The 27943-nt window shown below is 40.1% G+C and overlaps 1 protein-coding gene across 4 annotated transcripts in view; it reads left to right on the top strand.

Annotated features, from left to right (window-relative positions):
- Positions 1 to 27943, top strand: part of GOLM2 (golgi membrane protein 2) — a 122744-nt gene that overhangs the window by 41123 nt on the left and 53678 nt on the right. For 2 of the 4 annotated variants that reach the window (XM_008016788.3, XM_008016790.3), the window contains exons 4-6: positions 2007 to 2097; positions 7161 to 7308; positions 7632 to 7712. In XM_008016788.3, coding sequence (XP_008014979.1) covers positions 2007 to 2097; positions 7161 to 7308; positions 7632 to 7712 — 320 coding nt within the window. The remainder of the gene's footprint in view (positions 1 to 2006; positions 2098 to 7160; positions 7309 to 7631; positions 7713 to 27943) is intronic. The other 2 variants (XM_008016789.3, XM_008016791.3) reach the window with 1 other exon arrangement.

Here is a 27943-nt window from a genome sequence, read left to right on the forward strand (position 1 = left end):
ACTCTTGTAGGTTATCAGTTATCATTATACATTTACTTAAATATATGTATTTTAACATAACAGTATTCAGTATTTTTCTGCATGTCTATAGGATTAAAGATTTAACATATGTAGAGGTAATATATTATTCTAGCATATTAATGTACCAAAACTTCTTTAGTCTTTTCCAATTGTGGGACCACAATAGGAATTTTCCTTTTCTCACTTTAAGACTATCACAGGCTAGGTTATGGTGGTTCACACCTGTAATCCTAACACTTTGGGAGACTGAGACTGGAGAATCATCTGAGCCCAGGAGTTAAAGACCAGCCTAGGCAACATAATGAAACCTCTGTCTCTACAAAAAATTTTAAAAAATTAGCTGGGTGTGGTGGCATATGCCTGTAGTCCTAGCTGCTTGGAGGCTGAGGTGGGAGGATCGCTTTGAGTCCAGGAGATTGAGGCTGCAGTGAGCCATGATAATGCCACTGTACTCTAGCCTGGGCAACAGGGTGAGAACTTGTCTCTTCAAAAAAAAAAAAAAAAAAAGACTATCACAGCTATAAAATTTTCTGTGCAAAAAAGATTTCCCAAAACTAGCTGGGTATGCTGGCATACACCTGTGGTCCCAGCTACTCAGGAGGCTGAAGTGGGAGGATTGCTTCAGCCTGGGAGGTTGAGGCTGCAGTGAGCCATTATCATGCCTGCACTCCAGTCTGGGCAACAGAATGAAAGCTTGTCTCAAAAATAAATAAATAAATAAATAAATAAATAAATAAATAAAGATTTCCACTCCCCTTATGTTATTTCAGTAGTATATTTTCTCAAATGTAGAATTCCTCAAAAAGAATGCTTTACCAATTTTGTTGCTTTTACCACACAGATGAAAGATTGCTTTCTAAAATGATTGTACTCATTTATAATGTAAATATTTCCCTGTAGCCCTGCCAACTTTGGTTTTAATTCTAATTTAATTTTGTTAGTATAGGAATAAGATACTACATATACACATATAGGAAGTTGGTGGGTTTTTTTTTGTTTTTTGTTTTTTTGTCTTTTTCTTTTTTTGAGACTGAGTCTGTCTCTGACTCCCAGGCTGGAGTGCAGTGGCACAATCTCAGCTCACTGCAACCTCCACCTCCTGCGTTTAAGCGATTCTCATGCCTCAGCCTCCTGAGTAGCTCGGACCACAGGCATGTACCACCATGCCTGGCTAAATTTTTTGTATCTTTAGTAGAGACAAGGTTTCATTGTGTTGGCCAGACTGATCTTGAACTCCTGGCCTCCAGTGATCTGCCTGCCTTGGCCTCCCAAAGTGCTGGGATTGCACGTGTGAGCCACCGTGCCTAGCCACATATAGGAAGTTTAATTTGCATTTTATAATGGTGAAAGTTAACATTTTTCTATATATTTGTCAAGTGTTTCTTTTTGCATGATTGGTCTATGTGTATCCTTTGGCTACTTGGCTAGCAGAAAGTCACCATCTTTATGTTTTGCTTCTGTTCACTTTCTCTTGATGGCACCAGTCTATCTTCTTTATTAGTTTCTCCTGTTCCTAGTATTCTGTGGTTTAGCCTTTTATTACAATTTTTAAAGTACTAACTATTGGATGAATCTTCTGCTACCACTCCTTATCAATTCTCATAATTCTAGCTTTCCTCATCTGTTACTATAAATTAGTCTCACAGTTTTCTCTTCTATAGTATTTTTCTCTTCTCTGATTGAAGTTGGTTCTGATAGTTTTTTTTATAGATGCAATTTATGGAAATAATAGGAAAAGAATTGTTTTTATCTTTGTAATTTCTGTTTTGTCAATTAGCTTTATCAGTATTATCTATCTCCTGTTACAAGTTCAAGTATTTTAAAAGTTTGGATTGTGAGCTATTTGTATGCTCTTTGTTTTTTCCAGCCCACTCTCCCCTGCTAACTGAATGTTTTATCTTTCTTAATGTATGTGTCAAATACTGGACAACTTTGAGAATCCAATCCAAGGTAATATAATCTAAAAGAATGACTTTGTAATTTAGTTTTCAGTGTGGACAGCAGATCAAGGAATTGAGAGCACAGCGTGAAGAAAATATTAAAAAGTTAGCAGACCAGTTTTTACAGGAACAAAAGGTAAATTTAAAAAATATACTTAAATCTGAACATATTTTTGTTATAAATCATGATAATTTAGAAATTAAAATTGTAATTTTGTCACAAAACATTATAGTTTAAGTTTTCCAGCCAGCCTAATTCCAAAAGTGATTTACAATGACTTTATTTCTGAGTAAATTAAACATTTGCAAAAATATAATCTTAATTCTTAAAACTGGTCAGGCATGGTGGTTCACACCTGTAATCCCAGCAGTTTGGGAGGCTGAAGTGGGTGGATCACTCGAGGTTAGGAGGTCAAGATCAGCCTGGCCAACATGGGGAAACCCCATCTCTACTAAAAATACAAAATATAGCCAGGTCTGGTGGTGCATGCCTGTAATCTCAGCTACTCAGGAGGCTGAGGCAGGAGAACTGCTTGAGCCCAGGAGACGGAGGTTACAATGAGCCAAGATCATACCACTGCACTCCACGGAGGTTACAGTAAGCCAAGATCGCACCACTGCACTCCAGCCTGGGCGACACAGTGAGACTCCGTCTCAAAAAAAAAAAAAAATTAAATTAATTTTGAACCAAAATGTCCATCTTTTTTTAAAAATAATTTTCGTTGTTAATATATTTCTCAGATCGTAAAGTGGGCAACTTTTTTACTGAAAATCAACTACTTCCTTTTTTATGCATTTGAGAAATAGAAAAAAAAGAAACACTTTCCTTTATTATCAATCTCTGTTATTCTGACACCCTTTCCTTAAGCACAGAAATGAGACACTAGCCACCATAACCAGTTTGATTCATACTTTTGGCGGGGTGGCAAATTCTTTTATTAATTCATTTTAAGTTAATATGTATTATGAAGATTTTTTAAGCAATAGAAGAAATTGTCTGAAGATTACTAGTTATTAAAGACATGATTCTTTTTTTTATACCCTGTAATCTTACCTGACTAGGCACGGTTTGTCTGAACTCTTGTGATTTAAAGGAAAGAAAGATTTAATAGTGAAAAGTATTTGTTTTGCTCTTTGGTAGCATCTCAACTAAAGGACTAGAAGTTAAGGATATCAGGTTTTCATTCTTAGCTTTTTCACAATTTTATAGTAGGATATAGAGGGTGTCATTTCTTTCTCTATTTCATTTTTTGAATCTACAAAGTGGAATAGCTGCTACTTATCTGCAGTCTACTTTGAAGAGGTATAAGGATGGATTGGTGGAAGAAGGCAGGCCTGAGTGAGCTACCATAGTAGCGGCATTGAGGGCAATCAAAAGGTATTATTGAGACACTGGAGGGTTAAAATAACATAATGGAACACAAAAGGAAGGGGAAGAGAGATTTGCTATTGCAATTGTGTCATTATAAGCGTAGTATATAAATAATGGGATAAGTTTGCTCTCTTCCATTCTCCTAAGGAAGACAGATGAGAGGTTTCCCTTTTTTTCCAAGCCAGTGTAATTCTCTTTCTGTTCTTCTCTACTAGGCTATTTTTATGGTATTAATTAACTAATGCCTCTCCAATTATTCCTTGCCATTATCCTACCCTAATGGAAGAAGGCGTGGCAGGAATTGAGGTTCCCAGATAACTTCTCCTTTCTGGGCAGCACATCAGGCCTTACTCTCTAGATTAGCTACCTAATTCTACTCCCCACCCTTCATTTCCTGTTCTTTAACTACTATAGCAAGTTGGTTCTGTGCAATTTGAGTTTTCATAGAGACAAATCCAATGTTAGCTATATGAAATAAGCATAAATTGTATTCAGGGCTTTATCTTTTTGATTGTTTATGAATCTTAAAATTAATTAATCAGCCACATGTCTATCACAGAAATGACTCTGGAAAAGGAGACAGCAAACTATAGCCCACAGGCTGAATTCAGCTCGCTGCCTGTTTTTGTACTGTTTAGAGGCCAAAAGTGTTTTTCGCATTTTCAAATGATGAAAAAAATTGAGAAAATTATCTTAGTACATTGGAAAATTATAGAAATATTTATTTTGGTGTTCATACATAAAATTTTATTGAGACACAACCATGCGTTCATGCTATAGGGACAGAGAAACTCTCATAGCCCAGAGAAGACTAAGGAGACCTGAGGACTTAAATGTAGTGTAGTAGCCGGGGACGGTGGCTCATACCTGTAATCCCACCACTTTGGAAGGCCAAGGTGGGTGGATCACGAGGTCAGGAGTTTGAGATCAACCGGCCAACGTGGTGAAACCTCGTCTCTACTAAAAATACAAAAAGTTAGCCGGGCATGGTGGCTGGTGCCTGTAATCCCAGCTACTCAGGAGGCTGAGGCAGGAGAATCCCTTGAACTGGGGAGGCGGAGGTTGCAGTGAGCCAATACTGCGCCACTGCACTCCAGCCTGGCAACAGAACGAGACTCCATCTCAAAAATTAAAAAATTAAAATAAATGCAGTGTAGTATCCTGAATTGGATCCTGAAACAGAAAACGGACTTAGTGGAAAAACTGGTGAAATCTAAGTCTGGAGTTTAGGTACTAATAATATACTGATTTTTTTTTTTAGTTTTGCAAATGTATCATGGTAATTATGGATGGTACATTAATAGGATGTTAACATTAGGGGAAACTGGGTAAGGGGTGATTACTTTTCTGTAAATCTAAAATTATTTCAGAATAAGAAGTTTATTTTAAAAACAATCAATAGGTCCCCTAACCAAATCACAAACATTGCATCTAGAAAAGCATTTTATTTTATTAATATTAATATTGTCCATTCATAGAAAGGTACTGTCAATAATGCATTAAAGAGACAACATCTTTGTTAACTGCTTTCAATGGAAAAGTATTTTTGAACAGTAGCTTGTTGACTTTTAATTTTGTTCAATATTTGTCTTATCCACATCTGCAAAAGAGTGAAGAGTACTATAGCAATAGCCTTATGAGATAGCGTTATAGTGAAGATGCACAGAGATGCAAGCTGGCTGCTCAAGTTGTGCCTCATGGATTTTCTCACCCTTGGTGTTTATGTTAGACATGTTCAAAAATTTCAGTTTATCATTTCATTCATCAATGATTAAGCTATCAGAATTGATTACAGCTTACCAAGTTACAGGAAATGTGGGATTTGGAGTCAGAAAGACTGTGATTAGAATTCCTTCTTCACAATTCTCAGTTTTGTGACTTTGTACAAACTGCTTAATTTTTTTTTTTTTTCCTGAGACTGAGTCTTGCTCTGTCGCCCAGGCAGGAGTGCAGTGGCCCCATCTTGGCTCACTGCAACCTCCGCCTCCCGAGTTCAAGCGATTCTTCTGCCTCAGCCTTCTGAGTAGTCGGGATTACAGGCGTGGGCCACCACGCCCGACTCAGTTTTGTATTTTTAGTAGAGACGGGGTTTCACCGTGTTGGTCAGGCCGATATCGAACTCCTGACCTCATGATTCACCCACCTCGGCCTCCCAAAGTGGTAGGATTACAGGCATGAGCCACCGCGCCTGGCCCAAACTGCTTTTTTTTTTTTTAAGTGGAGTCTCGCACTGTTACAGCCCAGGCTGGAGTGCAGTGGCGTGATCTCGGCTCGCTGCAAGCTCCACCTCCCGGATTCGCGCCATTCTTCTGCCTCAGGCTCCCAAGTAACTGGGACTACAGGCGCCTTCCACCACACCCAGCTAATTTTTTGTATTTTTTAGTAGAGACGGGGTTTCACCGTGTTAGCCAGGATGGTCTCGATCTCCTGACCTCGTGATCTGCCCGCCTCGGCCTCCCAAAGTGCTGGGATTACAGGCATGAGCTACTGCGCCTGGCCTTAACTTCTAAACTGCTTAACTTTTTAAAGCCTCAGTTTTGTTTTGTTTTTCTCAAAACTATGAATTTTATTTCTACTAGAGTACAGCTATGAAAGCAATTTGGAAACTGTGAAGCACGATGCAAATATTTGTTGATTTTACCTGCCAGGACACTGGAATACCTACACCTGATTGTCAGAGTATCCTTTCTCCTTTATTGTGACACATTCTTAAGATTTGACTCTTGTGGCCGGGTGCGGTGGCTCACGCCTGTAATCCCAGCACTTTGGGAGGCTGAGGTAGGCGGATCATGAGGTCAGCAGATTGAGACCATCCTGGCTAACACAGTGAAACCCCCTGTCTACTAAAAATACAAAAAATTAGTTGGCGGGCGCCTGTAGTCCCAGCTACTCGGGAGGCTGAGGCAGGAAAGTGGCGTGAACCCAGGAGGCGGAGCTTGGAGTGAGCCGAGATCCCACCACTGCACTCCAGCCTGGGCGGCAGAGCAAGACTCTGTCTCAAAAATAAAAAAGATAAAAAAAAAAGATTTTGTTCTTGTTTTTCTAGATTCCATATAAATTTTTCCGTACTATTTTTATAACATTACTAAGAATTATATTTCATACTGCTTTAGAGTTTACAAAGCATTTATAGATGCATTAAATGTTGACTAGAGGAACCCATATATGGCATCCCAAACTTGTGTACTTGACTCCTTGCTGCTCCCAGTTTTCCACGGAGGCAAACTCAATACTGGTCCATCGAGAGAATTGAGTTAGGCCTAACCATATACTTGAAGATTTGCATTTCCAAGAAGATGCTAGGTTAGGAACAGGGTTGGAGGAAGCACCGACCTGTTTATTGTCCTGCCATTACTTGCTGTGCTTCGGTGGCCAGCACACTTAGGAAGAAGATTGCCTGTTTTTCACCCTTGCTCTTGAAGAAGCACCTGTATGCCAGTCTCCTCCTTTCTGCCATCCTGCTTGATTCTAACATATGCTTACAGAGAACCCACCCTGCCCATAGCACCCAGGAAAATGCCCAATTGTAGGCCATCAGGGCAAGGTATAGTACTCAGCAGGCTGTCTTGCAGAATCAGACACCTCAGCATAGCCAGAGTCACCTCTGACTATTTACTGTAGAAATCATTCATTTACTGTAGCTAGAGATTTTCAAAAGTGTTATTCTTTGACTTTTTATCAGGTATAAAAATCACACAGAAAATAATGTATCCTGCATCTCCAATTGTTCATTATTTGAACCCATTTGAACCATTTAATTAATAGTTGTGTCAGTGGTTTAACAATTTGAACTGAAAAATATTTATTGTTACCGAATCTTTATCTAGCAGCAAGAGTCCCACAAGATTCAATCAAATGGTGGAAAAGAATTGGATATAAACAATCAAGTCATACCTAAAAATATTCCAAAAGTAGCTGAGAATGTTGCAGATAAGAATGAAGAACCCTCAAGCAATCATATTCCACATGGGAAAGGTATTATTATTATTTTGTTTTGTATTAATAGGATATTAACTTTTTCTTCCCATTTTTAAGTGAATATTTTCAATCAGAAAGAAAATTGTTTGATTTTAGTTCACACATGATTAAGTGTCTTCATTGTTTCAAATTTGGATCCTTTGATGAAAGAGAAAAAAGAGTAAGTTATTTTAGAGTTACAGCTATGTCCAAAGCAAGATATAAAGATGTTCAGCTGATGTAGTCTATTACTTTTAGAAACTGATTGTTACATTCCTTCAAAACATTTTCAAATTATGTAAGAAAAATTATAGAATTCTATATTTCTGTTACTTGGGCAGAACAAATCAAAAGAGGTGGTGATGCAGGGATGCCTGGAATAGAAGAGAATGACCTAGCAAAAGTTGATGATCTTCCCCTTGGTAAGTAAAAATTGTTAGAGAATTCAACTAAAGTGATGATAATACATTTCATGTGACCCCATTCTCTTTTTAGATAACACTTGGAAAAGTCAGATATCTGGATGATTGATATTTCTAGTTAATTAAGTACCCATTAATTGCCAGGACTTTTTTTGGATACGACTTTTATAAAATTTTTTGCTAAGATGTATAAAATGCTTGTTTTTACCTTGATAAGAATCACCTATATTTGAATCTTTTTTTCACGACTCAGAGTTTTTGCTTATGACAGTTGTACTATATAGAGTCATTTATGTTTACTAAAAGTATGCATGGCTCTTTTCTTTCCTACCAAATGTGCCCAGATTCCTGTGTTGTTGGTGTGCTTTAATATGGCATAGTAATACCCTAATAAGAGTTATTTAATTACTTAGTTTTGAGGGCTTGGTTGTCCTTTTAGTGAATTACCCCACATTTTTGGATAGTTTGTTTACCATTTTTTTTCTTCTTTTCTGGCCACTTCTGTTCATTGTGTCTCTTTCCTCCTTAACATGTCTGCTTCTTATCCATTTTGACTTGCAGTCCTCATCCCACTTGTTGCTATCCTAATCCCCTTCATTTTTTTCCTTCATGTCTCTTCTTTGTTTTTCTTGCTATATCTGTGTTTCTTGGCTATTAATGGTACTCCTCCCTGCTGACTCCAATTTATTATGGTAGAAAAATAAGAAATTAACAGCATGCCTCTGCTGCTTTTGGCTGATTTTATTTCTTCTCAATCTCAGTAATTACTTCTGTGATTATAGCTAGCTGTACATGACTGAAATTGCTGAATGTTTAGACCAAATAAATGAAATATTTGTCCTTTCATTTATATAGTTTTGTTATCTTTTCAAATTCTTATGGGTTTCCAATTCATAGCGATTTCCCCTAAAATAAAGGTAAGGACAAAAGCAATAACATGAATTTGAAAATAAAGAATCAGAATTAGCAAGCTTTGTTTGTAAGAAAATGAAGTAATCCAGTGATTTTTAAAAATTAATTAATTTTGAGATACAAAAATCTCTGACACTCAGGCTAGAATGCAGTGGCGCGATCTTGGCTCACTGCAACCTCAGCCTCCCAGGTTCAAGCATTTCTCCTGCCTCATCCTCCTGAGTAGCTGGGATTACAGGTGTGTGCCACCATGCTCAGCTAATTTTTGTATTTTCAGTAGAGGCGAGGTTTCACCGTGTTGGCCAGCTGGTCTCAAACTCCTAACCTCAAGTGATTCTCCCGCCTTGGCCTCTCAAAATGCTGGGATTACAAGCATGAGCCACCAAGCCCGAACTCTTTTTAACATTTTTTTTAATTTAATTTTTTTTTCTTTTCTTGAGACAGGGTCTCACTCTGTCACCCATGCTGGAATGCAGTGGTGCAGTCATGAGTAACTGCAGTCTTGATCTCCTGGGCACAAGCTATCCACCCACCTCAGCTTCCTGAATAACTGAGACTACAGGTGTGTGCCATCATGCCCAGCTAATTTTATTATTTTCTTTATTTTTTATTTTTTATTTATTTATTGTTTTTGAGACGGAGTCTTGCTCTGTCGCCCAGGCTGGAGTGCAGTGGCCGGATCTCGGCTCACTGCAAGCTCTGCCTCCCGCGTTCACGCCGTTCTCCTGCCTCAGCCTCCCGAGTAGCCGGGACTACAGGCGCCCGCCACCTCGCCCAGCTAGTTTTTTGTATTTTTTAGTAGAGACAGGGTTTCATCATGTTAGCCAGGATGGTCTCGATCTTCTGACCTCGTGATCCACCCGTCTCGGCCTCCCAAAGTGCTGGGATTACAGGCTTGAGCCACCGCGCCCAGCTTCTTTATTTTTTTTATTTTTGTGATATGGGATCTCGCTCTGTCACCCAAGCCAGAGTACAGTGGCATGATTACAGCTCACTGCAGCCTTGATCTCCCGGGCATGAGTGATCTTCCCACCTCAGCCTCCTGAGTAGCAGGGACTACAGGCATGTGCCACAACACCTGACTATTTTTTATAGTTTTTTGTAGAGATAAGTTTTCATCATGTTGCCCAGGCTGGTCTCGAACTCGTAGCCTTAAGCGATCTGCCTGCCTTGGCCTCCCAAAATGCAGGGATTACAGGCATCAACTACCATGCCCAGCCTGTTTTCTTTATTTTTCTGTAGAGACAAGGTCTCACCATGTTGCCCAGGCTGATCTCAAAACTCCTGGACTTGTGTGATCCTCCCACTTCAGACTCCCAAAGGGCTGGGATTACAAACATGGGTCACTGCACCCAGCCAACAAATATATAGAGAGAGCGCCAAAAATTACATATATTTTTTTCAGACAGGGTCTCGTTCTGTTGCCCAGGCTAGAGTGCAGTGACCATTGTTGATGGTAGCCTCAAACTCCTAGGCTCAAGCCATCCTCCCACCTCAGCCTCCTAAGACTACAGGGGCACGCCACCACACCTGGCTAATATTTTTATTTTTGTAGAGACAGTGCCTCACTGTGTTGCCCAGGCTACTCTTTAACTCCAGACCTCAAGCAATAGTCCCGCCTCAGCCTCTCAAAGCACTGGGATTGTAGGCAGGAGCCGTGGTGCCTAGCTGTAATCCAATGATTTTTAAAGTGTGGTCTTTGGATCAGCAGTATCAGCATTACCCAGGAACTTGTTAGACCTGCACATTCTTAGGTCCCATTCCAGACCTACTTAATCAGAAATTTTGGAATGGAGCCCAGTAATTTGTTTTAAAAAGCTCTCCTAGTGATTTTGATCTATGCTAAAGTTTGAGAACCACTGACTTAGATGTTAAAGAAATGTCAGAGCAGGACCTCTGTATTCTTCTAAATTTTTTTAGCACTTACTGTAGTCACAGTTGAGTTTTAGGTTGATTAATCTATTTTACATTGCGCTTGTATATTTTAAAAACTATACCCAAAGTTTTGTCAAGGACATACTGCTGGTTTCTGATAGATAGAAGCACTCTATTCAGATATGAGCAAGAGTTGGCTACCTGCATACATTTATTTTTCATGTAATATACCTACAAAGTGTATTATTTGTATTTAAGTATATATAATTTTTAACCTCTATTATTTATTTCCACATACTTTTCTCTTTTTTTTGTTTTTTGTTTTTTGTGTTTTTTTTTGAGACAGAGTCTCACTCTGTCGCCCAGGCTGGAGTATAGTGGCACGATCTTGGCTCACTGCAAGCTTTGCCTCCCAGGTTCACACCATTCTCCTGCCTCAGCCTTCTGAGTAACTGGGACTACAGGCGCCTACCACCACACCTAGCTAATTTTTTGTATTTCTAGCAGAGATGGGGTTTCACTGTGTTAGCCAGGATGGTCTCGAGATCCTGACCTTGTGATCTGCTTGCCTCGGCCTCCCAAAGTGCTGGGATTACAGGTGTGAGCCACCACACCTGGCCTATTTCCACATACTTTTCAAGTTAAAATTTTATCATTATTACTCTAAATGTGTAATGTCTCCATTTATTTTCTCATTGGTCATAATTTATTACCCAGCCACCAGGAAATTCCAGTGTTTAGGGTAAAATGAAATGGGAATACAGGAGATCTTAGAGATCTTGTCTTGACCATTATTAGGTATATTGTCCTATCAGACAGTGGTTTTCAAATGTCTTTCACACATGAGCCATTCCAACAGATAGAAATCTTATCTTGCCTCTTCTGCTTCCTTAATAATAATAATTTAAAAAGTACACAACAATTTTATTTTATTTTATTTTATTTTTTTTTAAGACTGAGTTTCACTCTGTCGCCTAGCCTGGAGTACAGTGGCGTGATCTTGGCTCACTGCATCCTCTGCCTCCCGGGTTTAAGCAGTTCTCTTCCTCAGCCTCCTGAGTAGCTGGGATTGCAGCGCCCACCACCACTCCTGGCTAATTTTTTAAATATTTTTAGTAGAAATGGGGTTTCACCATCTTGGTCAGGCTGATCTTGAACTCCTGACCTCGTGATCCACGCGCCTTGGCTTCCCAAAGTGCTGGGATTACAGGCGTGAGCCACCGCGCCTGGCCAATTTTATTAGATTTTATAAGAATGAATAGTGCTACTGTTGATGAGATGCCAACAAATTCATTATCTGATTTTTACAATGTGAACTTGCCATATGCAACTTACATGGTTGCAGCACTATAATTTGGAACTGGGAAAAACACCAAGTGTGTTAAAATTTTGTGTAAATTGATCATTAATGTAAAAAATGTCTCTATATGCAGACATTTTCTACATTGTCATGGCATATTAAAGGCCTTCTTCTGGATTTTTTTTTTTAACTTTTATTTTTATTTATTTATATTTTTTGGGACAGGGTCTTGCCCTGTCACCCAGGCTGGAGTGCAGTGGCATGATCATGGCTCACTGAAGCCTTGACCTCCTGGGCTCAAGTGGTACTCCCACATCAGCTCCTGAGTAGCTGGGACTACAGGCATGTGCCATCACACCCAGCTAATTTTGTTGTTGTTGTTGTTGTTGTTTGTAGAGACAGGGTCTCGCTATGTTATCCAGGCTGGTCTCAAACTCCTAGGCTCAAGCAGTCCTCCCACCTCAGCCTCCCAAAGCACTGCAACTATAGGTGTGAGCCACCATGCCTGGCCTGGATTAATATTTGAAGCTCTTTAAACTATTGGTGCTTTGCTTTGATAATCATTCTTCGTAGCATTTATCCTTAATTATTTGAGGAAGTATTTTGAGTGTAAAGATTATTTTGAAATGGTAACTAGTAGAAGGAAACTTTGAGCTCTGTGATCATTCAGATGCAAACACGAAGGAAAGCCATGTCATATCTTTGAGCTCCCTACATGCTACCTTGCATATAGCAGGGTCCTGGTAAATGTATACGGTTGAATTCTCTGGCTATCTTTAATGGTGAGACAATGGTCTCTGGAGTCAAATTGCCTAGATTGAAATGTTTGGCTCTTACCTTTTAACAATTATGTGACCATTTTTTTGCCCTTATATGTAAAATAGAATAATAACAATTCCAACCTCACAGGAATGTTGTGAAATTTAAATATAAAGCACTTAGAATAGTGCCTGGCACATAGCAAGTGCTATATGAATCTTAGTTTCTGTTGGCCGGGTGCAGTGGCTCATGCCTGTAATATCAGCACTTTGGGAGGCTGAGGCAGGCAGATCACTTGAGGTCAGGAGTTCAAGACCCCCTGGCCAACATGGTGAAAAACCGTCTCTGCTAAAAATATAAAAATTAGCTGGGTGTGGTGGCAGGCACCTGTAGTCCCAGCTACTTGGGAGGCTAAGGCAGGAGAATCGTTAGAATCCAGAAGGCGGAGGTTGCAGTGAGCCAAGATCGTGCCTCTGCACTCCAACCTGGGTAATAGAGCGAGACTCCATCTCAAAAAAAAAAAAAACTTAGTTGTTGCCATTATTATTTCATGTAATTATAGCCCCATTTTTAATCTCTTTGCCACTCCTTTTCCTCAGTTTTGCCTTTTCTTCCTGAAGTAATGTGTGGCAAAATTCTTAATGTCAATGCAAGTTCTGGTGTGTATGTGTTGTCCTATTAGCTACAGAGGCAGTAACTCCAAAGAGGAAGCAGAGAAAAGAACATATCCTGGCTGGGCATAGTGGCTCATACCTGTAATCCCAGCACTTTGGGGGGTTGAGGTGGGTGGATTACTTGAGGCCAGGAGTTTGAGACCAGCCTGGCCAACATGGTGAAACTCCATCTCTACTAAAAATATAAAATTAGCTGGGCGTGGTGGCACACACCTGTAATCCCAGCTACTTGGGAGGCTGAGGCAGGAGAATCCCTTGAGCCCAAGAGGCAGAGGCTGCAGTCAACTGAGATTGCACCACTGCGCTCCAGCCTGAGCGAGAGAGTAAGACTCTGTCTCAAAGAAAAAAAAAAAAAATCCTCGTAATTTAGAAACGGACTGTTATATATACTGACAGTTTTGTTTAAGATAGCTAGGACCATACTAGAAATTACAGTAGAACAGGGCAAAACTATCTTTAAATATACCTCTGAGGCCGGGCACAGTGGCTCACATCTGTAATCTTAGCACTTTGGAAGGCTGAGGTGGGAGGGTCGCTTGAGCCCAGGCGTTCGAGACCAGCCTGAGCAACATGGTAAAACCCTGTGTCTACAAGAAATAGAAAAATTAGCCAGTCATGGTGGCATGCGCCTATAGTCTCAGCTACTCAGGAGGCTAAGGTGGGAGAATTGCTTGAGCCCAGGAGGTGGGGGCTGCAGTGAGCAGAGATCGCACCACTGCACTCCAGCCTGGTGTCAGAGCGAGACCCTGTCTCAGAAAAAAAAGAAATGTATATATAAATATATGTATACACCTCTGAAACAGTCAAGGGTTATAGAGCATGTACTTAGGGTTAGCATTTTGTTTCAGCTTCTCAGCTCCCAAAGCCATACAGTGAAACCTTACTGGGTTTTGTTTGTTTTTAATGTTTGATTTGAAACTAATCACCAAGATGTTATAGGAACTTTATGATTTAATAAATTACCTTCTTGACCTAGATACTTATCTGTATGCTGATTTAGATAACTGTAATGTTAGGCAGTTACATATTTATATCACTAGTTTTTAAACTTTTAAAATCTTTTTGTTATTTATTATTTTTTATTTTTAGAGACAGGATCTTGTTCTGTCATCCAGACTGGAGTACAGTGGCATGGTCATAGCTTACTGCAGCCTCAAGCTCCTAGACCCAAGCAATCCTTCTGCTTTACCTTCTAGAGGGACTGTGATTACAGGCTTGTGCCACCACATGCAAAACTTATTTATTTATTTTTAATTTAATTTTATTTTTTTTGAGACAGAGTCTCATTCTGTCGCCCAGGCTGAAGTGCAGTGGCGCAGTCTTGGCTCACTGCAAGCTCTGCCTCCCGGGTTCACGCCATTCTCTTTCCTCAGCTTCCTGAGTAGCTGGGACTACAGGCACCTGGCACCACGCCTGGCTAAGTTTTTTGTATTTTTAGTAGAGACGGGGTTTCAACTGTGTTGCCCAGGCTGGTCTTGAACTCCTGAGCTCAGGTAATCTGCCCGCCTCAGCCTCCCAAAGTGCTAGGATTACAGATGTGAGCCACTGCACCCAGCCTTTCTTCTTGATATTTAGGAGTTCTTTAACAGTATGTAATGCAAATATCTTCTCTGTATTGTATCTATAAACAGAGGAAAATTGTATTTCTGTCTTGGAAACTCTTTTTTAACTTTAAAAATCCAATCAGTCCCAGTAAAAATTACCCCTATTGACTTACTTTGGGGGAAACCCTCTATAGGTATAAAGATATTTATGTACCTGAGCAATTGAAAGTTATTTTCTAATTAATAACTTAGAAAGAAAAAAATTACTCCTCTTGGTTCTTATTTTTCTTTATTTTTATTTTATTTTTTCTATCAACGGCATCCAGGAAAAGCTTTTAGGTTTTTGTGTGTGTGTGTGCGTGAGAGACAGAGTCTCGCTTTTTTGCTCAGGCTGAAGTATAGTAGCATTATCTCGGCTCACTGCAACCTCCGCCTCCTGGGCTCAAGCAGTTCTCCTGTCTCAGCCTCCCAAGTAGCTGAGATTGCAGGCACCTGCCACCATGCCTGGCTAACTTTTTGTATTTTTAGTAGAGATAGGGTTTCGCCATGTTGACCAGGCTGATCTTGAACTCCTGACCTCAAGTGATCCACCTGCCTCAGCCTCCCAAAGTTCTGGGATTACAGGCGTGAGCCACCACACTCAGCCAGGCTTTTAGTTTTTAAATATTTGGTAGAGGTAATCTATTTGTAAGATAATAGATTTTCTAGAACAGAGGCTTTAAGTGATGGTTGCGTATTGGAATCACTGGGGAGCTTGAAAAAAAAAAAATACTGATGCCTAAATTCCATTCCAGAGATTTTGTTATATTTGGTCTGGCGTTTGACTTGGGCATTGAAGGTTTAAATGCTCACTAGGTGATTACATTATGTAGCTAAGGCAGAAAAACCTTTGCTCTAGACAGATTCTCTAGATCTATACTGTATTAATGCAGTAGCCACTGGTCACATGTGGCAATTTACATTTAAATTCATTACATTTAGGTAAAATTAAATTCAGTTTCTTAGTCAAACTAGCCACACTTAAAGTGCTTAGTAGTTACCTGTGGCTAAAGGCAACTAACTGTGTTGGATAGCACCAATGCAGAACATTTTCATTATTGTAGAAAGTTCTGTTGGACAGTACCACTCTAGATTGAAACCGGTAATAGTGGTTTTATGGGGAAGAAGATTGGGACAGGGATGAAAAGGTGACTTGTTTTTCATTATATAATCTTTTGAACTTTTAAGTTTTTGTATAATACTAATAAACTACTTATTCGAAAAAATTGTTATTTAAAAAAATTAAAGAGAGGCTAGCTGTAGTGGCTCACGCCTGTAATCCCAACACTTTGGGAAGCCTAGGTGAGAGGATTGTTTGAGGCCAGGAGTTCGAGGCCTGGGCAACATAACAAGACCTCATGTCTTAGGGAAAAAAAAAAAAAGGGCATAGTGGCACACACCTGTAGTCCTAGCTACTTGGGGAGCTGAGGTGGGAGGATCGCATGAGCCCAGGAGTTTGAGATTGCAATGAGCTGTGATTGTACCACTGTACTCCAGTCTGGGTGACAGAGAGAGACCCTGTCTAAAAAAATAATAATAATAATAATAAGAGAGAGAGGAGGCAGAGCAAGATAGCTGAATAGAAGTCTCCACTGATTGTCTTCCTTGCAGTGGCACCAAATTTGACAACTGTCTACACATTTTTGGTTCATGGGAACCAAAAATCAGGTGAGCAATCACAGTACCTGGTTTTAACTTAATATTATTAAAAGGGGCATGGAAGGAGTAGGAAAGACAGTCTTGAATTGAATACACCACCCCCCAACCCTGCAGTGGCCTTGCGGCATGGAGAGAGAATCTGTACATTTCCAAGAGTGAGAGTATAGTAATTGTGAGACTTTGCATTGGAACTTAGTACTGCCAACACTGAGCAGAACTCAGCCAATGCCCACATAGGAAGCCTGTGGACTAACCTTAGTCAGAGGGGAAATTTTCTCTCCCAGCAGGCAGAACTTGAGTTTTGGCAAGGCTTGCCACGGCAAGCTAAAGTGCTTTGGGGTCTTAAATGAACTAGAAAAGCAGTCTAGGGTAGAATGACTGCAACTCCCAGGCAAGTCCTAGAGTAGTGCTGGGGTCAGAGCCAGTGGTCTTGCAGGGGCACACAACCTAGTGAGACAGCAGCCAGGGTGACTAAGGAAGTGCTTGTGTCACCCCTTCCACACAGTACCAGCCAGTTCAGCTTGCCAGTGCAAAAGAGACCCCTTCCTTCTGTTTGCGGACAGGAAAGGGAAGAGTAAAGAGGACTTTGTTTTGCAACTTGAATACCAGCTCAGCCACAGTCATCTAGGGTACCAAGTAGAGTTGTGAGACCCCTATTCCAGGCCCTAGATGCCTATAGTGTCTAGACACAGTCAGCGCTAGAAGGGAATCTCCTGCCTTGAAGGGAAGGACTTAGTCGTGGCAAGATTCATTACCTGCTAACTAAAGAGCCCTTGGGCCCTGAATAATCAGCAGTGGTAACCAGATAGTAGATGCCATGACTTTGAGTGAGACTCTGAGATATGCTGGCTTCAGGTGTGACCCAGCACATTCACAGCAGTAGCGACTACAAGTAAAGACTCTCTGCTTAACAAAAGGAGAGGGAAGAATAAAGGGGATTATGTCTTGCAGCATAGAGTTGAACTTGGTCACAGTTGGGAAGAGTACCAAGTGAACTCTTAGGGTCCCTAATTCCAGGCCTTAGCTCCTGGATGGCATTTCTGGACCTACACTATGTTAGAAGGGAGCCTGTTGCTCTGAAGGGTGAGTCCCAGGCCTGGCAGTGTTCACAAGATGACTGAAGAGCCCTTGGGCCTTAAGTGAACATTGTCGATACCCTGGCAATACTCCCCATGGGCCTGTGGTGGTGGTGGACACAGAGAGAGACTCTGTTTTGGTGCCAAACTTACTGCAGTAGAAAGAATACCAGGTAGATTTCTAACATTTCCAATTTCAGGCCCTGGTTCCCAGACATCATCTCTGAACCTGCTGGGGGAATTCGCCACCCGGAAAGGAAGGACACAAGCCCAGCTGTCTTCATCATCTGCTGATTGTGGAGCCCTAGGGCCTTGAGCAAACATAGGTGGTAGCCAGGTAGTGGTTACAGCAGGCCTTGGCAAGACCCAGTGCTGTATTGGCTTCAGGTCTGACCCAGCACAGTTCTAATGGTGGTGCCACAGGGGTACATGCCTATAGTCCCAGCTACTCCAGAAAGCTGAGGTGGGAAGATCACTTGAGCCTGGGAGGTTGAGGCTGCAGTGAGCTGAGATCATGCCATTGCACTCCAGCCTGGGCACCAGAGCAAGACTTTGCCTCAAAAAAAGAAAACAACAACAACAAAAAATTAAGGCCCAGCAATCTGTTGCCTACAAGAAACACATTCACCTGTAAAGACACACATAGGCCGGGTGCAGTGGCTCACGCCTGTAATCTCAGCACTTTGGGAGGTAAAGGCAGGTGGATCACCTGAGGTCGAGAGTTCCAGACCAGCCTGACCAACATGGAGAAACCCCGTCTGCACTAAAAATACAAAATTAACAGGGCGTGGTGGTGCATGCCTGTAATCCCAGCTTCTCGGGAGGCTGAGGCAGAAGAATTGCTTGAACCCAGGAGGCAGAGGTTGCAGTGAGCCGAGATCGCGCCATTGCACTCCAGCCTGGGCAACAAGAGCGAAACTCCGTCTCAAAAATAAAATAAAATAAAAAAGACACACATAGACTGAAAATAAAGGGATGGGAAAAGATGTTCCATGCAAATAGAAACCAAAAAAAAAAAAAAGAGCAAGAGTAGCTATACTTAAACAAAATGGATTTCAGGACAAAAACTGTTAAGAGACAAAGAAGGTCATTATATATAAAAGGGTCAATTCGACAATGGGATATAGCAGTTGTACATATATATGCACCCAGTGTTAGAACACCCTGATACATAAAGCAAATATTAGAGCTAAAAAGAAAGATAAACTTCAACACAGTAATAGCTGAAGACTTCAACACCCTGCTTTCAGCATTGGACAGATCATCCAGACAGAAAATCCACAAAGAAACATCAGACTTCATCTGCACTATAGACCAAATAGACCTAATAGATATTTACAGAACATTTCATTCAACGGCTGAAGAATACACATTCTTCTCCTCAGTACATGCATCATTCTCAAGAGTAGAGGCCATATGTGAGGCCACAAAACAAGTCTTAAAACATTCAAAAAATTGAAGTTATATCAAATATCTTCTCTGAACCACAATGGAATAAAATTATAAATCAATAACAAGAGGCATTTTGGGAACTGTACAAACACATAGAAATTAAACAATATCCTCCTGAGTCACTAGTAAGTCAATGAAGAGATTAAGAAGGAAGTTGTAAAATATCTTGAAACGTAATGGAAACACAATATGCCAAATCCTATGGGATACAGCAAAAGCAGAACTAAGAGGGAAGTTTATAGCTATAAGCTCCTACATCAAAAAAGAAAACTTCAAATAAACAACCTAACAATGCATCCTAAAGAACTAGAAAAGCAAGAGTAATCCAAACCTAATGTTAGTAGAAGGAAAAATAAAGATCAGAGCAGACATAAATGAAATTGAAATGAAGAAAACAATACAAAAGATCAAGGAAAGAAAAAGTTGGTGTTTTGAAAACTTAAAACTGACAAACTTTTTAGCCAGACTAAGAAAAAAAGAAGACCCAAATAAAGTCAGAAATGAAAAAGGAGATATTGCAACAGATAATACAGAAATTCAAAGGATCATTAGAGGCTACTATAAGCAACTATATGCCAGTAAATTGGAAAACCTAGAAGAAAGGGTTAAATTCCTGGACACATACAGTCTACTAAGATAGAACTATGAAGTAATATAAAACTTGAACAGACTAATGACAAGTAACAAGTTGAAGCTGTAATAAAAAGTCTTCCAGCAAAGAAATACCCGGGACCCAGTGGCTTCACTGTTGAACTCTACCAAACGCTTAAGAAGTAAAACCAATCCTACTCAGACTATTCTGAAAAATAGAGGAGGAGGGAATACTTCCAGACTCCTTCTAGGAGACCAGCATTAGCCTGATACCAACACCAGTTAAAGACACATCAAGGAAAAAGAAAACCACAGACCAATATCTCTGATGGACATTGGTGCAAAAATCCTTAACAAAACACTGTCAAACCGAATTAAGGAACATATTAAAAAGATCATTTATCATTGAACAAGTGGGTTTTATCCCAGGGATGAAAGGATGTTTCAGCATACATGACTCAATTAATGTGGTATCAACAGAATGAAGGACAGAAACCATATGGTCATTTCAGTTGATGCTGAGAAAGCATCTGATAAAATTTAACATCTCTTCATGATAAAAATCGTCAAAAAACTGGATGTAGAAAGAACATACCTCAACATAATAAAAACCACATGTGGCAGACTCACAGCTAGTATCATACTGAGGAGGGAAAACTGAAAGGCCTTTTCTCTAAGATCTATCTGTAACACGAAGTGGATGCCCACTTTCACTACTGTCATTTGATCTAGTACTGTTATTTGACCTAGACTTTCAGTACTCATACTGGAAGTCCTAGCTAGAGCAATCAGAAAAGAGAAAGAAATAAAGGACATCCAAATCAGAAAGGAAGGTGAAAGGTTGCCCACTTTAAGCACTGCTATTTAACCTAGTACTGGAAGTCCTAGCTAGCAATCAGATAAAAGAAAGAAATAAAGGTGGCCATGCGCAGTGGCTCATGCCTGTAATCCCAGCACTTTCGGAGGCCGAGGCGGGTGGATTACGAGGTCAGGAGATCGAGACCACCCTGACTAACGTGTCGAAACCCTGTCTCTACTAAAAATACAAAAAATTAGCCGGGCGTGGTGGCTGGTGCCTATAGTCCCAGCTACTTGAGAGGCTGAGGCAGGAGAATGGCATGAACCCAGGAGGCGCAGCTTGCAGTGAGCCAAGATTGTGCTGCTACACTCCAGCCTGGGCGACAGAGCGAGACTCCGTCTCAAAAAAAAAAAAAAAAAAAAAAAAAGAGCATCCAAATCGGAAAGGAAGAAGTCAAATTATCCTTGTTTGCAGGTGATATGATCTTATATTTGGAAAAACCTAGACTCCACCAAAAAACTATTAGAACTGATAAATTCAGTAAAGTTGCTGCATACTAAATCAACATACAGAAATCAGTAGCATTTCTATATGCCAACAGTGAATAATCTGAAAAAGAAATCAGGAACATAATCCCATTTATAATAGCTACAAATAAAATACCTAGGAATTAACTTTACCAAAGAAATGAAAGATCTTCACAATGAAAACTGTAAAACATTGGTAAAAGAAATTGAAGAGGACACACACACAAAAAGGAAAGATATTCCATGTTCATAGATTCTAAGAATCAATATTGTTAAAATGTTCGTACTACCCAAAGCAGTCACAGATTCAATGCAATCCCTATCAAAATATGACAGTCTTCCCAGAAATGGAAAAAACAATCCTAAAATTTATATGAAATCATAAAAGGCCTAGAATAGCCAAAGCTATCCTGAGCAAAAACAACAAAATAGGGGAAATCACATAACCTGACTTCAAATTATACTATAGAGCCATAGTAACCAAAACAGCATGGTACTTGCGTAAAAACAGACACATAGACCAATGAAACAATAGAGAACCTAGAAACAGTTCATACATCTACAGTGAACTCATTTTTGACAAAGGTGCCAAGAATATGCATTGGGGAAAGGACAGTCTCTTGATTAGATGGTGCTGGAGAAGCTAAATATCCATATACAGAAGATCAAAACTAGCTCCCTGTCTCTCATCACATACAAAAGTCGAATCAAAATGAATTAGCGACTTAAATCTAAGACCTGAACTGTGAAACTACTAAAAACAACATTGGGAAAACTCCCTGGGACATTAGACTGGGCAAAGATTTCTTGAGTAAAACCCCACAAACACAGGCAACCAAAGAAAAGATGGACAGATGGGATGACATCAAGTTAAAAAAGCTCTGCACAACAGAGTAAACAGTCAGAAAAGTGAAGAGTGGCCAGGTGCAGTGGCTCACACCTGTAATCCTAGTACTTTGGGAGGCCGGCAGATCACCTGAGGTCAGGAGTTCGAGACCAGCCTGGCCAGCATGGTGAAACCCCGTCTCTACTAAAAATATAAACATTACCTGGGCGTGGTGGCAGGTGCCTATGATCCCAGCTACTCGGGAGGCTGAGGCAGGAGAATAGCTTGGACCTGGGAGGTGAAGGTTGCAGTGAGCCGATATTGCGCCATTTCACTCCAACCTGGGCAACAACAGCAAAACTCCATCTCAAAAAAAAAAGAAAAAAGAAAAGTGAAGAGGCAACACACAGAAAGGGAGAAGATATTTGCAAACTATCTATCTGACAAGAGATAAATAATCAGAATATATAAGGAGCTCAAACAACCATATAGAAAAAAAATCTTATAATTCAGTTAGAAAATAGACAAAAGGTCTGAATAGATCTATGTCAAAAGAAGACATACAAATGGCAAAGCAGATATATGATAAAGTACTCAGTATCATTGGTCGTCAAAGAACTCTAAATCAAAACTATAATGAGATATGACTTCAGCCCATTTAAAATGGATTGTATCCAAAAGACAGGCAATAACAAATGCTGGCAAGGATATGAAGAAAAGCGAACCCTCATGCACTGTTGGTGGGAATGTGAATTAGTACAGCCACTATGAAGAACAGTTGAGAATTCCTCAAGAAACTAAAAATAGAGCTACCATATGATCTAGCCATTCCACTGCTAGGTGTATACTTAAGAGGAAGGATATGACCTGGCATTCATATGCAGAAAAAGATACATATAGAAAGGAAATCAGTATATTAAAGAGATACTTGCACTCTTTTGTTTATTGCACTGTTCACAGTAGCCAAGATTTGGAAGCAAGCTAAGTGCTGATCAATAGATGATGAATAAGGAAAATGTGGTATATATACACACTGGAGCACTATGTACCCGTAAAAAAGAATGAGATCCTGTCATTTGCAACAACATGGATGGAACTGTGGTCATTATGTTAGGTGAAATAAGCCAGACACAGAAAGACAAACTTCACATATCCTCAATTATTTGTGGTGGGAGCTAAAAATTAAAATAGTTGAACTCATGGAAATAGAGAGTAGAATAATGGTTATCAGAGGCTGTGAAGGTTATTGGCGAAGGGTAGGGGGGAAGTGGGGATGGTTAATTGGTACAAAAAATAGAATGAATAAGATCTAATATTTGATAGCACAGCAGAGTGACTGAATAATAATTTAATTCTGTGTTTTTAAATACCTGAAAGAGTATAATTGGATTGTGACACAAAAGATAAATGCTTGAGGTGATGGTGTGATTATTACACATTGTATGCCTGTATCAAAATATCTCGTGTACCTCATAACTATATACACCTACTGTTTACCCAAAAAATGAGAAGAAAATGTAAGTAATGCGTTTTCTCAAAAAATTATAGGTAATTAGTATTAATCCACTATATGTGATTGACATCTATCAACCACTTCATCCAACAACAGCAGGTATGCATTCTTCTCAAGCTGTCATGGAACACTCACCAAGATAGACCATAAAACATACTTAAACAGATATAAAAAAATATTAATCACATAATGTCCACTCTCAGACCTCAGTGGAATTAAACTGAAAATCAATAGAGAAAGATATGCTCTCTGCTCCTTCTATATGATAAAGGACTACATCTCATGCAGCACAAGCCATGTTCCTGAGACACTTGTAGTAAACAGATTTGGTTGTACCGGGCATCTGGTCAACTGGGTTGCTTTTAACTCTGGCAAAGTGGATATTGTCATCATCAGTGACCCCTTCATTGACTTCAGCTACATGATCTACATGTTCCAGTATGATTCCACCAGTGGCAAGCTCCATGGCACTGTCAAGGCTGAGAATCAGAAGTTTGTCATCAGTGGAAATCCTATCACCATCTTCCAGGAGCAAGATACCACCAAAATCAAATGTGGTGATGCTGGCACTGGTTGTGTTGTGTAGTCAACTGGTGTCTTCACTATCTTGGATATGGCTGGGGTGTACTTAGAGGAGAGAGCCAAAGAGTCATCATCTTTGCTCCCTTTGACCCCGTTTGATGGGCATGAACCATGAGAAGTACGAAAGCAACCTCACAATCATCAGCATTGCCTCCTGCACCACCAACTGCTTAGCATCTCTGACCAAGATCATCCATGACAACTCTGGCATCATGGAGGGACTCATGACCACAGTCCCTGCCATCACTGCCACCCAGGAAACCTATGGATGGCTCTTCTGGGAAACTGTGACGTCATGGTTGTGGGGCTCTCCAGAACATTATTTCTGCATCTACTGGAACTTCCAAGGCTGTGGGCAAGGACATCCCCAAGCTGAATGGGGAGAGCACTGGCATGGCCTTCCTTGTCCCCACCACCAATGTGTCAGTTGTGGACCTGACCTGCTGTCTGGAGTAACGTGCCAGATATGACTTCAAGAAGATGGTGAAGCAGGCATCAGAAGATCCCTTGGAGGGCACACTGGGCTACACTGAACACCAAGTTGTCCCCTGTGACTTTAATGGTGACACTCCCTCTTCCACTTTCAATTCTGGGGCTAGCATTGCCCTCAGCAACCACTTTGTCAAGGTAATTTCCTGGTATGACAATTACTTTGGCTACAGCAATGGGGTGGTGGACATCATAGTCCACATGACCTCCAAGGAGTAACAGCCCTGTGGACCACCAGCCCTAGTGAGAGCATGAGAGAAAAAGAGAGGCTCTCAGCTGCTGAGGAGTCCCTGCCACACTCCATCCCCCACCACACCAAGAATCTCCCCTCCACCACAGTTTTCATACCATATCCCCTGAAGATTGGGAGGGGTCTAGAGAGCCCCCACCTTGTCATATACTATCAATAAAGTCTTCTGTACTCAGCCAAAAATAAAATAAAATAATAGAAAGATAACTGGAAAATCCCAAAATATATGGAGATTAAACAACTATTTCTGAATAATACATGGATCAAAGAAGAAATCTCAGTGAAATTTAAAAATACTTTAAATGAAAATGAAAATACTACTTATCACAATTTATAGGATGCAGTGAAAAGTCATGCTTAGAGGGAAATGTATAGCAGTGAATGCATATGATAGAAAAGTAGAAAGGTCTAAAATCAATCATTTGTTTCCACCTTAGGAAATTGAAAAAAAAATGGCAAATTAAATCCAAAGTAAGCAGAAGAAAAGACGTAATAAAAAATTAGAAACCAATAAAATTAAAAACAGGAAATCAATAGCGAAGATCAGTGGAACCAATAGCTGGTTCTTTGACAATATTAATAAAAGTGCATAAGCCTCTAGCAAAGCTAAGAGAAAAAGAGAGAGGACACAGATTACTTCTGTCAGAAATGAAAGAGGGTTATCACTACAGATCCCATGGACATTAAAAGGAAAATAAAGGAATGCTATGAACAACTCTGTGCCTACCAGTCTGATAACCTAGATGAACTAGACCAATTCCTTGAAAGATACACTCTGCCAGGTCTACAAAAAGATAATCTGAATAGGTTTATATCTATTAAATAAATTGAATCAATAATAACCTTCCAAAGCAGGAAGCACCAGGTATACAAATGGGTTTGCTGGTGAATTCTACCAAACATTTAAGAAGAAACTATACCCCTTATCTACAGTCTCTTTCAGAAGATAGCAGCAGAGGGAATACTTCCTAATTTATTCTATGATGCCACTGTTATGTCAGTACCAGAACCAGAAAAAGACACTACTACAGACCAATGTCTGTCATGATCTTAGATGAGAGAAAACTACAGACCAATATCTCTCTTGATCTTGTATGCAAAAATTCTCAATGAAATATTAGCAAATTGAATCCCACAGTGTATACAAGAATTATAGGCCGGGCATAGTGGCTCATGCCTGTAATCCCAGCACTTTGGGAGGCCAAGGTGGGCAGATTGCTTGAGCTCAGGAGTTCAAGACCAGTCTGAGCAACATGGCGAAAACCCATCTCTATAAAAAAAAATACAAAAACTAGCCAGGTGTGGTGGCATGTGCCTGTGGTCCCAGCTACTCAGGAGGTTGAGTTGGGAGGATTGCTTGAGCCCAGGAGGTCAAGGCTGCAGTTAGCCAAAATCACATCATTGCCTAGGTGACAGCAAGACCCTGTCCCCACCCACGCCCCCTTCCCCCCAAAAAGGAAAAAAGTATATCACAACCAAGTGGGATTTATCCCAGGTGTGCAAATCTGGTTTAATACTAACAAATCAAGTAACGTAATTCATCGTCTTAGCAGGCTAAAAAAGAAAAATCACATGACTATACCGATGAATACAGAAAAGGCATTTGGCAAAATCCAAAGCTCATTCATGATAAAAACACAGTTAACTAGGAATACAAAGAAACTTTCTCAACTTGATACAGAGTATCTACAAAAAAATCTACAACTAACAACATACCTAGTGGTGATATACTAGAAGTTTTCCTACTAACATCATGAACAAGGCAAGGATGTGCCTTCTCACCACTCCTTTTTAATATTATACTGGAAGTCTTAGCTAGTGTAATAAGGCAAAAATGGAAATAAAAGGTAAACACATTGGGAAGGAAGAAATAAAACTCTCTTTGTTCACAGATGTCATTATCTTATATGTAGAAAACCCAAGAGAACTGACAAAAACACTCCTGGAACTAGTAAGTGATTATAGAAAGGTTGCAGGATATAAGGTTAATATATAAAAGTTAATCACTTTCCCATATACCAGCAGTCAACGAATAGAATTTGAAATTAGAAACACAATACCATTTATATTAGTACTCTCAAAATTCAATTATTTAGGTATAAATTTAATAAAATGTGTAAAAGGTCTATATAAGGAAAACTACAGAACTCTCAGGAATGAAATCAAAGAAGAATTAAATAAATGGAGAGCTATTTCAGTTTCATAGATAGGAAGACTCAGTATTGTCAAAATGTCAGATCCTCAGAGTATGATTTATAGATTGATGAGATCCAAGTCAAAATCCCAGAAAGTTATTTTGTGAATATTGACAAACTGATTCCAAAGTTTATAGAGAGAGACAGGCCAGGCACTGTGGCTCACGCCTGTAATCCCAGCACTTTGGGAGGTAAGGCGGGCAGATCACCTGAGGCCAGGAGTTTGAGACCAGCCTGGCCAACATGGCAAAACCCTGCCTCTACTGAAAATACAAAAATTAACTGGGTGTGGTGGTGCACATCTGTAATCCCAGCTACCCAGGAGGCTAAGGCACGAGAGTCACTTGAACCCAGGAGGCAGAGGTTGCAGTGAGCCAAGAGCACTTCACTGCACTCCAGCCTGGGTGACAGAGCAAGACTCTGTCTCAAAAAAACAAAACAAAATAAAGTTTATATAGAGAGGCAAAAGATTCAGAATAGCCAACACAATACTGAAGACAAAAGTTGGAGGACTGATGCTACTTGACCTCGAGACTTAATATACAGCTACAGTAATCAAGACAGTATGGTATTGGTCAAAGAATAGACAAATAGACCAATGAAACAGAACAGAGAGTCCACATATAGACACACATAAATATAGTCAACTGGTCTTTGACAAAGAAGCAAAGACAATACAATGGAGCAAAGACGATATTTTCAAAAAATGGTGCTGACAACTAGATTTTTAAAAAATGAATCTAGACATAAACGTTATACTCTTCACAAAAATTAACTCAAAATAGATCGTAGACCTAAACAGAAAATGCAAAAGTGTAAAACTAGAAGACAACAGTAGGAAACCTAGATTACCTTGGGTATGGCAATGACTTTTTGGATACAACACCAAAATAGTGATCCATGAAAGAAACAATTAATGAGCTGGACTTCATTAAGATTTAGAAACTTCTGGCCGGGTGCAGTGGCTCATGCCTGTAATCCCAGCACTTTGGGAGGCCGAGGCCGGTGGATCACGAGGTCAGGAGATCGAGACTATCCTGGCTAACATGTTGAAACCCCATCTCTACTAAAAATACAAAAAAATTAGCCAGGCGTGGTGGTAGGCACCTGTAGTCCCAGCTACTCGGGAGGCTGAGGCAGGAGAATGGCGTGAACACAGGAGGCAGAGG

Source organism: Chlorocebus sabaeus, chromosome 26, assembly GCF_047675955.1.
Source record: "Chlorocebus sabaeus isolate Y175 chromosome 26, mChlSab1.0.hap1, whole genome shotgun sequence".
NCBI classification, from domain to species: Eukaryota; Metazoa; Chordata; class Mammalia; order Primates; family Cercopithecidae; genus Chlorocebus; species Chlorocebus sabaeus.